Genomic DNA, 16403 nt, shown 5'->3' with positions numbered 1-16403 from the left:
ATGAAATGGTGCTGAGGAACCCAACTGGCCCACACAGGCAGCTGGGCTGGGGACAGGCAGGCAGGGTCCCAGTGTCAATGGAGGGAGGACTCCTGGGAAGTCTGACTCTGGCCTCCATGTCCCCCAGGACAGCGCTTTTCCTTAATGCCTGGTTCAGGAAATATACTTGTCTCCTTCCAGCTGTCCACATGTTCCCTGGATGCGAACTATCCACAAAGTCTTCAGGACATGGAGGACCTCGATGAAGATCAGGAATTGTGAGTTTAGAGCAGGTATCTCGGGGTCAGGGAAGTAAGGGCACATGGACTCCATTGCTTCACATTCTTTGTGACACCTCAGGGAAGCCAACAAACTGGAGCCCAGAGGTGGAGAGGCTGCCGTCGAGCCTGACCTGGAGAGTGGAGAGGAATGGCTATTCAGGATCCACGCAGGTGAGTGAAGGATGTACCCTGAGGTGGTCCCAGGGCTCCCCTCGGGCTTCCAGGCTGAGCCCCCAGGAGCTGTTTACATCTGAAGGGAAGGCTGGGGGTGCTGGTACAACTGGCATGTAAATGGCTTCAGTGTGGCCACGGGTGGTGGTGTTTCTGGAAGAGCCCCAGAGCCGCTCAACACCTCCCTCTGGAGGGCACTTTCCTGCCTGCCCGACATGGATGCCAACAGGGAACCTCCCCAGCTGTGGTGGGACACTGGTATTTTCTCTGAGCTCCTCCACCTAGAGACAATGAGGTGAGGATGGACAGAGGGAGGCACCTCTGGGCTCCTTTTCACACCAGAAGAGGCCACAGATCCACCTTTGCAGCCCTGTGGGTACCCGGCCCATCCTGACACCACTTAGGGGCCAGTGCAGAACAAGGGGCTGCTGGGATTTCCCCAATCCTCAGGGGGCCCTCAGCCCCTTTTCTTAGAGGGTGACAACCGAGGCTTTTTAAAATATGTTTAAACTGTTTTATTGGGGGGATATAAAATCACCTGTATAGCTGTCAAGTTCTAACAGAAACACTGACATCAATTCAAGGCAAAGCTCACTTTGGAGAGTGACAGGAGCAGGGCCACAAGTCCCTCTGTTCTTCTTGTCGGTGCTCTGATTTTACACTTCAATTACACACACACACTAGTTTTACGACCCTTTCAGAAGAAGTTTCTTCCATCCCAGTTCCATGCTGACAGGTACTAAAGCAATCACGATATGGTTTTAGTGCCACAAAATAACTGTTTCCAATTACATGCTTGAGATCAGATCTACAGGGAGGATAGAAAGAAGTTCTACAGGATTAGGGAAGGAAACCGAAGAGCTGGGGCAGTTGTCTGTAGTTAAGATGTGGGTCACAGGCTGGATCCTGGATCCTGAGGGTGTGGTCAGACTGGGCAGGATCACGGCCCCACCCTGTGTCATCAGACCCAGGGGAGTAGGCCTTGGCTTTTTAATCCCAGGACCAGGATAGAACGGCTTACTTACACAAATCTACCAAAAACAGATGCTGGTGAATAAGTGGGGAAAAGGGACACTAACCCACTCTTGGTGGGAATGCAAACTGGTAAAGCCTCTGTGGAAGCCAGTGTGGAGATTCCTCAGAAACCTGAATATAACCCTACCATACAACCCAGCCAATCCTCTCCTTGGAATTCACCCAAAGGACATTAAATTGGCAAATAAAAGAGCTGTCTGCACCTCAATGTTTATTGCAGCTCAATTCACAATAGCTAAGACATGGAATCGACCTAAATGCCCATCAACAGTAGACTGGATAAAGAAATTATGGGACATGTACTCTATAGAATACTATACAGCAGTAAAAAAAAAAATTAAATCCGGTCATTTGCAACAAAATGGAGGAATCTGAAAATCATCATGCTGAGTGAAATAAGCCAGTCCCAAAGGGACAAATATCATATGTTCTCCCTGATTGGTGACAACTAACTAAGCACCTAAAAGGAAACTTGTTGAAGAGAAATGGACACTATGAGAAACAGTGACTTGATCAGCCCTTGTCCTGACTATTGAGGAACAACTTACTACTTTATTCCTTTTAGTATTTTTTTGTTCTATTTGGTACCATTGGTTGAACTCTTTACTTAACACACAATTATTCTGAAGTGCTGAAATTTAACTGAAAAGTGATCCCCATTAAATATAAGAGTGGGAATAAGAGAGGGAGGAGATGCACAGTTTGGCACATGCACAATCGGACTTACCCCTAATGGTAGAGCTAGAAACATACCAGGCGATTCCAATTCAATCCAATCAAGGTGACATGTACCAATGCCATCTCACTAGTCAAAGTGATCAGCTTCAGTTCATAATTGATCATAATGATAGGATTAATAGTCAAAGGGACACATAAACAAGACTAGTGTCTGCTAAAACTAACTGATAGAACTAAAATGGAGAGAACAATCCAACATGGGAAGCAGGATACACAGCAGACTCACAGAATGGCAGATGTTTTAAACAGCGCTTTGGCCTCAGAATCAGCCCTTAAGGCATTTGGATATGGCTGAAAAGCCCATGAGAGTATTTCCGGCATGGAAAGCCAAGCCACTCGGGAAAAAAAAAAATGACCTAAATGAAAGATCTCTGTGAGTGAGATCCCAGTGTAAAGAACAGGCCATCAAAGAAAGAGGTACCTTTCTCTGAAGGGAGGAGAGAACTTCCACTTTGACTATGGCCTTGTCTAAACAAGATGGGAGTTGGTGAACTCAAGAGGCTCCCAGGCCAGCGCCGTGGCTCACTAGGCTAATCCTCTGCCTGTGGCGCTGGAACCCCAGGTTCTAGTCCCGGTTGGGGCACTGGATTCTGTCCCAGTTGCTCCTCTTTCAGTCCAGCTCTCTGCTGTGGCCTGGGAAGGCAGTGGAGGATGGCCCAAGTGCTTGGACCCTGAACCTGCATGGGAGACCAGGAGGAAGTTGGCTCCTGGCTTAGGATTGGCGCAACAAGCTGGCCACAGCACGTTGGCCATAGCACCAATTTGGGGGGTTAACCAATGGAAGGAAGACCTTTCTCTCTGTCTCCTCTCTCACTGTTTAACTCTACTTGTCCAAAAAAAAAAAAAAAAAAAAAAGAGGCTTCCATAGCTTTGGCAGCTCATGACAAGAGCCTCGGGTGATTACTGAAGTCATAGATAAGAGTGTCAATTGTTAGACCAACAACAGGAGTCACTGTGCACTTACTCCTCATGTAGGATCTCTGTCCTTAATGTGTTATACTATGTGAATTAACGTATAACTGGTACTCAAACAGTGCTCTATACTTTGTGTTTCTGTGTGGGTGCAAAATGTTGAAATCTTTACTTAGTGTAAACTAAACTGATCTTCTGTATATAAAGATAATTGAAAATGAATCTTGATGTGAATGGGATGGGAGAGGGAGTGGAAGATAGGATGGTTGTGGTGGGAGGGAGTTTATGGGGGAAAAAAGCCGCTACAATCCAAAAGTTGTACTTTGGAAATTTATATTTAGTAAATGAGAGAGAGAGAGAGAGAAATCCTAGGGCCCGAGAGACTTGCCCTTTCCTGTGCATCAAGTTCACATTTTAAGGGGTCCCCTCCCTGAAGGCTGTCCCATGAATGCCTGGGGGAATTCGCCCTAGCAAATGGGCCTCAGTGACCACGACCCTGACTGCTGCTGAGTTCGGGAGATCCTGAGATCAGGAGCCCTGTGAGTGCTGTACTCCCACCCCACTGCCCACACCCCTGCTGCATCCCTATCCCCCCACTGACCCCTGCTCCTGTGTCTTTCTTGCAGACATCTTCAGCTGCTCAGAAGTCTGCAGTGTGGAGTCCTTGGACCCAGAGGAGCTGGAGCTTCCCACACCATCAGAAGCTTGAACCACACAGGAGGAGACACAACAGCAGCCACGGCCCTCCTCACCAGTCCTCTGCGAGCTCTGATATTAAATCATCACCGAGCACCAGTTGGTTTTCATATGGTTTTGTCTAATAAAGCACAGTGTAGGAAAACAAGCTTAGCAAAGGTAGAAGTCCAAAGGGTCCGGGAGCAGTCACCTGGTGAGTGCCCTCACCAGCACTCTCTGGAAAGGAACCGGAAAGATGTGGTCTCCACTGAAAGTCACTGCCAGGCGTGGTCTTTTCAATCTGTGCTGCAGCAATGACTTCCTAGTGGTTGTGTTGTCTCGTGTCTGCTCCTCCTCTGAAAGGGACCATGAGGTCCATCTCACCCAAGACCTCTCATGACCACCTGGACGCCAAAGCATTTTTCACCTAACGTCAGCTTGGATGGCACAAAATTCCTGACTTATCCTTTCTCTTTTTGAGTATCTTAAATACATTTTTATTCCCCTGACCCAGTCTCGCTATCTCTACAAGATTGGTGAGAGTCTCATTTTCATTTCCTTCTGTGCCGCTCATCCTTGAACTCTAGATGCATGAACACATTTTCTTTTAATTCACAGATGCTACTACTAGAGTATCAGTGACATCAGTCACTCAAAGTCAGACCCAGGATTCTATGAAGTAGTGTGGGAGTATACTTCATAGCAGAAGAAGTCTGAATTCTAATTATTAGTCTGGATCACTGCATTGGTTCCCTCTTCCAGGAATCCCATTCATACACATGCATGGATTCACCTTTGGTATTTCCCTCTCGTGTTCTGAAATCTTCAGTAAACTTCCTATTCTTAACAGTATTTCCCTTTATGCCACCTTCTGCTTCTTCTAAGGCACAGTCTGTTCCTGTTTTTCTTGTGGTTTGCATTTCAAGGCTGATGTTATTTTCTCCTGTTTTCCTTCTTCTTTCCTGAGTCCTGCCCATCCATTTCTGAGTTTCCCTGATTCTTAGTAATGATGTCCCTTCATGCTTGGTACAATTTTCTTGGAGATTTTTCCTTCATCCTGAAAACGACTCTGCTCCACACACAAAGGACACCAAGATCGGAGTCTGTTCATGTGTGGTGTGGTTCCTTCTTTGTTTCGATTACTGATTCTCCCTCTGGTACCCTTGTATGATCCATCAATATTTTGTTTTCTTCCTTTTTACAGAAAATTAGGTTTTGGAAATTCTGAATGAGCAACAGCATTCAGAAATGCCTGTCTCGCCTCACCCTGCTTTCTCAGTTGTTTCTGCACAATGCTAAATAATACAACACCTAATCTCCTGCCTCTGTAGTTCATTGTTTCATGAACCTCCCCTCTCAATCAGTCTGACCTGATTATTCTTACTCAATAGAAGTCCTGTTATGGAGGACAACAGCCCCCAAGTTCCCAAATCTAGATTCAGTCCCTTTATACAGAGAGGCAGTGTCAGAATCCCGGAGCTCACGGAGTTATTTTTATTGTGTGTCTACAAAATGCTTCCCTGAGTTACTGGTTAACCTTTCTCTGTTGGTCACTATTTCATTCATAGGATCATTAGGTCTGAATTTCTTCTGGTTTATTTGAGTCACAAAATCAAAAATTAGTGGTTTTTCTACTTATATTTGTGTCATTTGAATTTAGTTAATAATTTTCGCTTTATATCAATCTTCAGAAAAATCTAGTTAAACTACAGAAATTTTTTCATTAATTAGTGATTATTATTCCTCTTGAATTCCTTAGATTACAAGACAGATACACATAAAGTCATATATACTTAGGCCCACAACGCTAGCACAATGTGATTTTGCCAAGTTCAGGCAAAGAAAGCAGGCATGCTACGTTTCCTTGTGTTTGATACACGATGGCCAAGGACCCTCTTACTGATTCACCCATGTTGCCTTTAAATGCACTGTTTTGAAATAAATTCTCAAAGGGAAAGAACTCCTTGACTTTTTTTTGCCCATGTAAAAAAATTAATGGATAAATAAAATTCTATCATTCACATAACGTCATGAATCTAATTCCTGAGAATTAAAGATGTATGCACACACACTACAGACTGGGTTTCCTGGAATAAAACACTGATCCTTACACATGTAAAGTTAACAGCAGGACTGTGTGAATGAACTCCTGGTTTCCTGTAGCCTGGGGATGCTCTAGTGCTCACTCTCCATGGACTCCCATTGAAGGAATGGCTGAGCCTGGTCACAGCTGCATCTTAAGCACCCCTGCACATACACACATGCATGACTTGTCAACAAATGCAGGACAATGTCATACAAGCCCTTCCAGCCTCTGACGCCCTGCAAGCATATACAGGTGACCTGTCCCAGAGCACTCCAAGCACAGGCTGGAAGAATTCACGGATTCCATAATGTGTACCAGTGACCTCAGAAATGCTGCCGAGGCATGCGGTGGAGGCGCTGGTCTAGTCTCCTGTGTGTACGTGCATGCTAGGGATGGTTCAGATCAGCAGGTCCAGAAGTGAAGACAGCAGCGTGTGGAAAAGCAGAATGGCCTTAGGAGGCAGGGGAACTCCTCATGGGGGACCCTCAGAACCAGTGCTGGGACCCCGACTGATCTATCTGTCCTGGCAGCCTTTCACTGGTACCCGTACAATTAGGAAGCATCCAGTGAGAGAGCCCAACTGGAAACAAAGTGCTGCTCTCAGGCAGCAGAACTGCTCAGGAAAATTATAACCAAAAGGAAATAGATGCATAGTCACTGCAGTGAGATCTATGAGTGGATGACAACAATGTTTTTAGATTTGGGCTGGAGCCTGGTATAGCAGGTTAAAGACCTGGCCTCCAGTGCTGGCATCCCATATGAGTGCTGCTGGTTCAAGTACTGGATGCTGCACTTCTGATCCAGCTCTTTGACATGGCCTGGGAAAGCAGTAGATGGTCCAAGTCCTTGGAACCCTGCACCCAGGTGGGAGACCTGGAAGAAGCTCCTGGCTCCTGGCTTCAGAATGGCTCAGCTCTGGCTGTTGCAGTCATTTGAGGAGGGAACCAGCAGATAGAAGACCTCTCTCTCTCTCTCTCCCTCTCTCTCTCTCTCTCTCTCTCTCTTTGTCTGTACCTCTCTCTGTAGCTCTTTCAAATAAGCAAAATCAATCTTTTTTAAAAAATAATGTTTCACAGTTTAGAACCTGTGGTTTGAGAAATGATGTAATATGGGACATACCCTAAAGGCATACAAAGTATAAATTAAATTTGCAGATCATTGCAGTCAGGAGAAAAGGAAAGTCACAAATAATTTCATTAGGAACACAAGTTCATGAGGAAGACAATTCTAAAATTCATATTCCTTGTGTCTGAACACTGTGGATTACAAGTGTACACAGAATGAGCCTAAATCTCAGTATCACTATGATACCAATAATCAAAGAAAACATCAGAAAGCAACGAATGGCTAAGTGCCCATTTACATTTAAATTAAATGACATCAGTAGCAAAACACCATGAAGAGATATTCTTTTTTTTTTTTAATTTTTTGACAGGCAGAGTGAAGGTAAGAGAGAGAGAAAGAGAGAGACAGAGAGAAAGGTCTTCCTTTTCCATTGGTTCACCCCCAATGGCGGCTATGGCTGGCATGCTGTGGCCAGTGCACCGCGCTGATCCAAAGCCAGGAGCCAGGTGTCTCCTCCTGGTCTCCAGTGCGGATGCAGGGCCCAAGCACTTAGGCCATCCTCCACTGCCTTCCCAGGCCACAGCAGAGAGCTGGACTGGAAGAGGGGCAACCAGGACAGAATCTGGCGCCCCAACTGGGAATAGAACCCAGTGTGCCGGTGCCGCAGGCAGAGGATTAGCCTAGTGAGCCTCTGAAGAGATGTTCTGAATTCAGTCTCTGAGAAGCTGAGGCACCCACGAGCAATCAGGAAGCAGTCAATTTATACTAGGTAAGAACAATGTCACATTCTGCACATTACCTTCTCCCTGAACCAAGCTGAGCAAAACCCAGGGAAGGTGGCTGACTTTGACTTCTCCTACAGGAGGGACACTGAGACTGGAGTGTGCACCTGGACTCCTGGCCTCCCGACCACGCAGGTCACCCCCCACAGGGCCCTTTCCCAGATGCTCATCCTGATCACTGCCTGACTCACAGAACAGTTAGGGCAGGAACTCTTCTGACAGACAAGGCTGGACTTGGAGAATTCACTGAAGTACAGGTCCAAGCTCTTTCTTGTGATGTAGAAGGAAAAGAAGTGGTCAAAGAAGTTCCCAAGTCACACAGAACACACCCAGGGGTCAGTCCATCTCTTGCATCAAGCAGAGCACTGCTGACTGATGGAGCACCAGGCCATCATGACAGGGAGCAGTCGTTGCCATTTCCAATGTACAAACAAGAAAGCAAGGCTTCCAGAAACACAGCGTCAACTGCACTGATGCAATCAAACCAAGAAAACAAAACTGCAGGTAATTCACCTAGAAAAAGGGCAGAACTGCAAACAGCCTGATACATAATTTAAAAGTCACCTAATCTCTTCTCTTTGTGCTAATATCACATTAGCATGAAAATTGGTGAGAATTTTGTTGTAGTAAGTACCATGCATTTGCTGTCACACTATGATCTAATGTATCAATAAACTTAAATTAAAAAGGGAAATAAAAAGTAGTCACCTCAGTGAAGCTAAGTGAGTTGTACAGAAATAAGAACATCATGAAGGCTGTTAAGGCTTCCTGCTCTGGCTGAAAACCCCATGAGAGAATTTCAGGCATGGAAATCCAAGATGCTGTGGCAAAAATGTTCTGTGTGAAACATCTCTGTGAGTGAGGACCTAGCAGAAAGAGTAGCCATCAAAGAAGGATGTACTTTTCTCTAAATGGAGGAGAGAACTTTTACTTTGCCTATGGCCTTGTCCAAATACTGATGGAGTTTGTGGACTGAAAACGCTTCCATATCCTAGGCAGCTCATGTCAAGAGTCTCAGGTGATCACTGACATCATACATAAGAGTGTCAATTGTTAAATTAACAACAGGAGTCACTGTGCACTTACTTCCTATGCAGGATCTCTGTCCTCAGTGAGATGTATTATGAAAATTAACTATAAAACTTGTTCTCAAACAGTTTGTATATTTTGTGTATATGTGTAAAATTGTTGGTCTTCTGTGTATAAAGTTAATTGAAAATGCATTTTAATGAAGAATGGGATTGGGAATGGGAGAGGGAGAAGGAGGTGGGGTGGGAGTGGTGGTGGGAGGACAGGTTTAGTGGGAAGAATGCTATATTCATTAAGTTGTACTTATGAAATTTGTGCTCATTAAATAAAAGGTTTCTTTGGAAAAAAAGTTGTACTTATGAAATTTGTATTCCTTAAATAAAAGCTTTCTTTGGGGAAAAAAAGTTAGTGTAACCACAATTAGATGGTACTGGCATAAAAACAGACATGCTGAGCGATGTGACAGAACAGAAAACAGAATAAACCTATGGATTGAGAATCAAGTGGTCTTTGACAATTGTGCCAAGAACATACAATGATAAAAGGATAACTTGTCAATGAAGCAGGTTGAGGAAACTGGATATCCACCTGCAACAAAATAAAATAACAACCCGTATTTTTTTCTTTTTGAAATATAAATGTGCATTTATTTGTGTCCATGCCATCTAAAGCTGTTGAGTACAGTAATTAGGACCAGAGAAGGGACGGTTCAGAACCCAAAACACCGTCACCACAACAGCACAGGTGCCCCCTGGGCTGCGAGTCTGAGCTCATGAGGCTGCATGCTGGCTGCCAGTTTCCTCCCTGAGAAGCTCACTCCACGCTCCCTTGTCTCCTCCAGCATCTCTGGTCCCTCTCAGCTAGGGCCTGGACAGCGTCAGGATGGAGCCGCGCCCTCTCCTCCGGGCCTTCAGTCGCCTGTGGGCTGGGGCTGAGCATAGGCCGGGCCCGCAACTGCCCCCGCAGCCCCTCTGCAGCCTGCAGCAGGGCGGTGCGCTCCAGCTCCAGTGCCAACAGGGCCTGCTTCAGCTTGCTCTCACTGCTCAGCAGCTCTCCTCCGTGGCCTCCAGGCTTTGGATCCTGCTGTTTGCCACCTGCAATTGTTCAAGGAGGTCAAGGTTCTGTTTGTGTAAGCTGTTGTTGGTTTTCTCTAATTTATGCATTCCTTGGTTGTCACTGAGCGGGGAGGAATTGATGAACTCTTCTTGAAGCACATGGTACTCGACTTCATAAGCTTGTAACTGCTTAGCGATGTCCATCTCAAACACCTGGTTGATGGTCTTCTCCATCTGTACCAAGCCCAGGTTGGGCAGTGTGCTTTTGATAAAGTTGACTATGGTTTCTAGGTTTTCCTGCTGCAGAATCAAGGGCTTGTGGCTTCCCAACAGACTCAAGACAAAATGGATTAAGACTGAAGAGAAAGGTTTTTTTTTGTTTGTTTGTTTTTTTGTTTTGGACAGGCAGAGTTAGTGAGAGAGACAGACAGAGAGACAGAGACAAAGGTCTTCCTTCCATTGCTTCACTCCCCAAATGGCCCCTACAGCCAGTGGGCTGTGCCAATCCGAAGCCAGGAGCCAAGTGCTTCTCCTGGTCTCCCATGTGGGTGCAGGGCCCAAGCACTTGGGCCATCCTCCACTGCCTTCCTAGGCCACAGAAGAGAGCTGGACTGGAAGAGGAGCAACCAGAACAGAATCTGGCACCCCAACCTGGACTAGAACCATGGGTGCTGGTGCCACAGGTGGAGGATTAGCCTAGTGAGCCGTGGCGCTGGCCAAAAGGAAGATTTCAAACTCTAAACCTAAACCATCTCCATCAAGAAAAAATAGGGAAAAGGATTTTTGAATTCATGATGTTGATGTTCACTGGGATGTTTGTTGGATTTGGCCCTAAAAGAGAGAACAAAAATGAAAATACACCAATGTGATTGCTTCCAACCACAAAGCTTCTTGACAGCACAAGAAACAACCAACAGAGTGAAGAGACGACCTACAGAACAGGACACACAAGTGCAAATCACTCATCTCATAAGGGGTTAACACTCAAAATATTCAAGGAACTCCAACAGCTGTATTACAAGACACCATGTAATTTCCTTTATAAGTGGAGCAAATACATCCACACGCATATCTCAAAGAGTACATACACAAGTACAAAAGATACATGGAAATACATTCAACATCATTAATCCTCCCAGGAAATGTAAATAAAAACTTCTATTACATATCACCATGTCTTTTTAATATGACTATGGTGAACAGTTAATGGGAACATAAACTGGTACAGCCATAATGGAAACCAGTAAGAGCTTTTTCAAATACTAAAAATGGATTAAGCTGGGCCTCTCCCCTGAGAACTTTGCCTCCATGTCAGGATTTTTTTAAAGATTATTTGAAGGGCAGAATTACATAGAGAGATGGGGAGAGAGAGATGGAGATAGAGAGATAGAGATAGAGAGAGAGAGAGAGAGATTGAAAGAGAGAGAGAGAAAGAGACCAAGCGAGCGAGCAAGAGATCTTCCAACTAGTGGCTCACTCCCCAAAATAACTGCAACGGCCAGGCTAAAGCCAAGAGCCTGGAAGTCCATCTGAGTCTTCCACGTGGGAACAGAGGATCAAGGGCTTGAGCCTTCTTCTGCTCCTTTCCCAGGCATATTAGTGGGCAGCTGATTTGGAAACAGAGCAGACAGGACTTGAATGGCACCCGTATGGGATGCTGGCACACAGGCAGTGGCTTAACAACTGGTGGCGTAACACGCTGTGCCACAATGCCAGTCCCTCACTCTGCATTTTAAGGCTTTCTTACAAGCAATATGACACCTGGCCATAGTGAACTCCTGTAAAAATCCATTCTTAATGCAGACTAGGTTCTCAATTCTTTCTTTAGATCAGCACCTGGTCTGTCAGGTGTACTCTCTTCATTGAACTTGGCTAGTATACTGCCTGCTAATTTTCCATTCATATTTAGAAAGAAATTTAACCAAATAAGTTAAAGATCTCTACAATAAAAATACAGAACAATGACAGAAGAGATCACCAAGGACACAAAAAAGTGGAAACAAACTGCATGCCCATGGATTGTAATAACTAATGTAATTAAAATGTCCGTACTACCTAAATAATCCTACAGATTCAATGCAACGCAAATCAAAACACCAATCACATTCTTTACACAATTAGAAGAAACAACCAAAAAATCCATTTGGAATCACAAAAGACCCAGAAGAGCCAAGCAACTCTGAGCAAAACCAAACAAAAAGCTGATGGTATCCCAATAGCTGATTTCAAAGCAAACTGCAAAGGTGCAGGACCTAAAACACCACAGAACTGGCACAATAGCCAACACACAGATCAATAAAGTGCAATAGAGAACTCAGAAATTAAGACACATAAAAACAGCCCACTGATCTTTGACAAAGGCACCAAGAATATGGGGAAAGGACAGCCTTTTCAATAATGGTGCTGGCAAAACTTGGTACATACATAGAAGAATAAAATTAAAGTCCTGGGGCCAGCGCTGTGGCATAGCAGGTAAAGCTGCCGCCGGCAGTGCTGGCATTCCATAGGGGCACTGCTTCAAGTCCTGGATGCTCCACTTCTGATCCAGCTCTCTGCTATGGCCTGGGAAAGCAGCAGAAGATGGCTCAAGTCCTTGGGCCCCTGCACCCATGTGGGAAGACTTGGAGGAAGCTCCTGGCTCTTAGCTTCAGATCGACACAGCTCTGGCCATTGCAGCAATCTGGGGAATCAACCCGTGGATGGAAGACCTGTCTCTATGCCTCTGCATTTCTGTAACTCCACCTTTCAAATAAATAAATTAATCTTTAAAAACATTAGAATCCTATCTCTCCAAATACACAAATCAACTCAAGATGGATCAAAGATCTAAATGTTAGACATGAAAGTCTAAAAGAGCTATTAGAAAACCAAGGGTAATTACTTCAAGATGTTGAAATAGGCTATGATTTCTTGGATAGGACCCCAAAGTGAGTGGATAAAAAAGATATGGTATATACATACAATGGAACACTATCCAGCCATTAAAAGAATGGGATCTTATCATTTTTAGCAAAATAGATGCAAATGGAGGACATCACATTGAGTGCAATAAGCCAGAAAGGCAAATACCGTATGTCCATATGTTCTCCCTCATTTGTGGAAGCAAAATAAAATTCAATGTGAACACAGAATGTTGATTACTAGAGACTGGGAGGGGAGGGGAGGATAGAAGGAATATGGATAACAAATAGGGGAAGCTGGACGTGGTTCATTAATTGCAAAAAACATACAATGCTAATATGAGATGTTAATAAAAGAGAAATCTGGGTATTGGGTATACATAAACTCTTTGTACTACTTCACAAATTTTCTTTTGTAGATTAAAAAATGTTCTGGAACAAAAAGTTATTAAAACAAATAATACAGAAATAAATACATGGCTCCCAAAATCATTAGTTGCTATCAAGAAAGTTAAATATATGAATAAATATCCACCAAATACTTAGAAACACACATTATCCTCACACACACACATACACACACACAATCCATTTCTCCAGGGGTCACTGGTCCCTCTGTACTCCTACTGGCAAATTTGAGGTCATAAACACCCAGGGAGGCCCTGCAATATACATATAATCGATGAAAATACACAAAACCCATTTCCCAGGTCAAGGGCCATTGGGACCTCTACTCCCTTACAGGCAAGTGCATGGGGCATAAACACCCAGAGAGTCCCTTCATTGCCAGCCCCAGATTCCCAAGGCAGACACCACTCACTAGACACATTACCATGCCACTGAACCATTCCTGACTAAAAGGACCTCACTCCAAGTGGTGATACTGCCTCTCTTCCCAAGGGTATGCAACCATCTCTTCAATAAATCTCTTCAATAAACCACCAAGGCTCCAACTTGAGAGCAGGGGGAGGGGCTGGAGCTGGGGCTATCCCCTGAGAACTTTCCATTACTATGCACTGTCAGGTTCCTCTGGAGACAGGCAGTACACAAAAGCATGAGGTAACATGAAACCAGGCTACAGGAGAGCCATGCCAGGTAGGACAACAGTGTGGATGATGGGGAATTCATATAGCCAGGCTAAGGCCACAGGCCTTATAAGACAGCCAAGGCAGGCCAAAATTATTTTTTCCTAAAGGCAGAGAACAGGTTACTTAAAAGACCAACTGACTACCTCTTTTAGTTATACTCCTAAGCCATATGCCACAGGCCTCCCCAAAGTCCTAGGTAAGAACAAGTGCCTGTATCAGCCCAGGTCACCTCTGATCTTAGCCCAGCAAGGTTTCCAGGTATCTCTTCGTTCATCATTGAGAAGCTGAGACCTTTCTGTTGTCTATAACAAAAATAACCCTCTTGGAAAATACTTGGCCACGTACTCTTACAAACAATTAGATAAAGACAAGTACATAACTGGACAAAAAACTGTCTAAAAAACCGGGAAAATTGTTCCTTTATCTGCATAGCAACAGGATTCAAGTGTGGTTGTACCACCATTCTGGGCAACACAACACATGAGACTCACCTCACTAGATCCAAGGCAGAGCGTGGGCCTAATAGCCAGGTGGGTGCATAAGCACTGGGTCCAGTCCAGAACCTCCACTGTTGGGCAAAGAGGAATAGTCCAACTCCTGGAAGGTCTGGGGATGTCAACTGACAATGCACAAGCCAGGAGCTGGTTACAGCCTTGTGCCCAATCAACCCAGGGCGCCTGTGAGTTCAGGGTTGAACTGAAGAGCATCATCAATCACCTGCATCTAAGAAATACGTCTAGAATAGTGCATTCCTCAACAGCACCATGCCAAACACTGGTGCACTTAACACATTCAGTGTCAAAGCAACAATCTGTGCAAATATTAAATATCATAAATCCTACAGAGCATGTTCCCAGATCAAAATGCACATTCAACTGGCAATTCAAAATACAAGGGTGTGTGGAGTATTCACAAACACCTTGATACCAAGCAGCACTTTGTTTTTTTTTTTTAAAGATTTACTGATTTATTTATTTGAAAACCAAAGTTACAGAGAGGTTTTCCATCCTGTTTCACTCGCAAAATGGCCACAATGGCCAGGGCTGAGCTGGCCATTGTAATTTAAAAACAGGAGCCAGGAGCCTCTTGTGAGTCTCCCATGCAGGTGCATGGGCCCAAGGATTTGGATCATTTTCCACTGCTTTCCCAGGCCATAGCAGAGAGCTGGATCAGAACTGGAGAAGCCAGGACTTGAACCAGTGCCCATACCAGATGCCAGCACTGCAAGGTGGTGGCTTTACCCACTGTGACACAGAGCCATCCCAGCAACACTTATTTTTATTTAAAAATTCAAAACCAGGGCCTGTCAGAATTTAAAAGTATTATCCCAACAAATGAAGATGAATATACAACACCAAAGTCACGATTTGGGAAGTAAATGCAGGTCTCCCATGTGGATGGCAGGAATCCAGCTACTCAAGAAGCCATTGTCTGCCTCCCAGGCTGCACAGTAGCAGCAAGGTGGTCTCAGGGTTGGACCCAGACTTTACTTAGGCCCTGATATGGAATGTGGGCAAACCAAGGGACACCTTAACTGCTGCCCAAATGCCTGCTCTCATGAAGCCTTTTTCCTTTTTTTCTTTCTTTTTTACAATTTATGCAACCCTGGGTATTTTGTTAAAGCAATGAACATTGGAAGAATTTGATTAAGAGTGAGGGAGATTTTAAAGTGAAATTCCTAATAAATCAATTTTTATTTTAACTTGGGGGAATAGGGAGGGAGCACACCGATGGTCTGGGAAGGGAAGGTTCAAAGAGGGGTGAGAATTTGTAGTTTTGGGGAAAGGGAAGCTCTTCCAAAATGGGGGAGACGAGGTGGACCTGCAAGGAGGACGCAGATGCCTGAGGAACAGGACACCAGCAGGAGTGTGTATGCACCAGCGCTGGAAGCCAAGGTGAGACAGGGCGCTCGCCCAGTACTGCTGTAACAGCCACCACCACCCCTCCCCTAACCCACCCTGGGACGGACACTGAGACACGCACAACTGAGTAGGGGAGGAAATAGAAAATGGAACAGAGTGAGTAGTGCCTGCGGAAAGAGTGCCCGATTCAGGGGGACGAATTGAGGGACTAAACAAGCGAGGATCCCTCCCCCAAGTCGGAGCTGCAGCGGGCGGGAAGCAGCCATCTTGTTTGTTTACATTCGGGCTTAGGGGAGAACTGCCTCTGCCTCTGCACTAACCTTTGGAGGCGGAGCCCAAAGGTGGAGTGGAGCGAAAGGACACTCCTTGCACAGGGGCGGGCAGCGAGGGAGGGCAGCTCAAAGCCCTGACACCAGTCTACTCAAGTTACCAGAAAAAAAAATTGAACAGCGCCCGTGGGAAGAGGGCAGGATCCAGGGGGACAAACTGAGGGATCAATAACACCAGGATCCTTAGGACCACCCAACCCACAATCAGAGCTGCAGTGGGCAGAGTGCAGCCATCTTGTTTGTTTACATTCGGGCTTAAAGGAGGCTGGCCTCTGCTCCAAAGGAGGAAGCAGCAGGGGCGGAGTCCAAAGGTGGTCTGGAGCTACTTACACTCTTCACGCAGGAGGTGCAGTGAAAGAGAGTGGCTGACCAACGAACCCCAGGCACAGACACGTAAGGGTGAACATAGGAACAAG

At 45.2% G+C, this 16403-nt stretch overlaps 2 protein-coding genes across 23 annotated transcripts in view; one reads left to right on the top strand and one right to left on the bottom strand.

Moving 5' to 3' along the window:
- LOC103347106 (uncharacterized) overlaps window positions 1–16403 on the bottom strand; it is a 619502-nt gene that overhangs the window by 499391 nt on the left and 103708 nt on the right. The window lies entirely within an intron of this gene.
- The window catches only part of LOC103351455 (uncharacterized), a 48534-nt gene that overhangs the window by 11639 nt on the left and 20492 nt on the right, over window positions 1–16403 (top strand). For 3 of the 5 annotated variants that reach the window (XM_070061520.1, XM_070061521.1, XM_051841301.2), the window contains 3 exons: window positions 181–257; window positions 340–431; window positions 3743–5803. In XM_070061520.1, the coding sequence (XP_069917621.1) occupies window positions 181–257; window positions 340–431; window positions 3743–3937 (364 nt within the window). In that variant the 3' untranslated portion in view covers window positions 3938–5803. Of the gene's footprint in view, window positions 1–180; window positions 258–339; window positions 432–3742; window positions 5804–16403 lie in introns of those variants that run through there. The other 2 variants (XM_070061519.1, XM_070061522.1) reach the window with 2 other exon arrangements.

This window comes from Oryctolagus cuniculus, chromosome 17, assembly GCF_964237555.1.
Source record: "Oryctolagus cuniculus chromosome 17, mOryCun1.1, whole genome shotgun sequence".
NCBI lineage: Eukaryota > Metazoa > Chordata > Mammalia > Lagomorpha > Leporidae > Oryctolagus > Oryctolagus cuniculus.
Note: the sequence above shows the minus strand (reverse complement) of the source record. Positions and strands in the feature narration are given on the sequence as shown.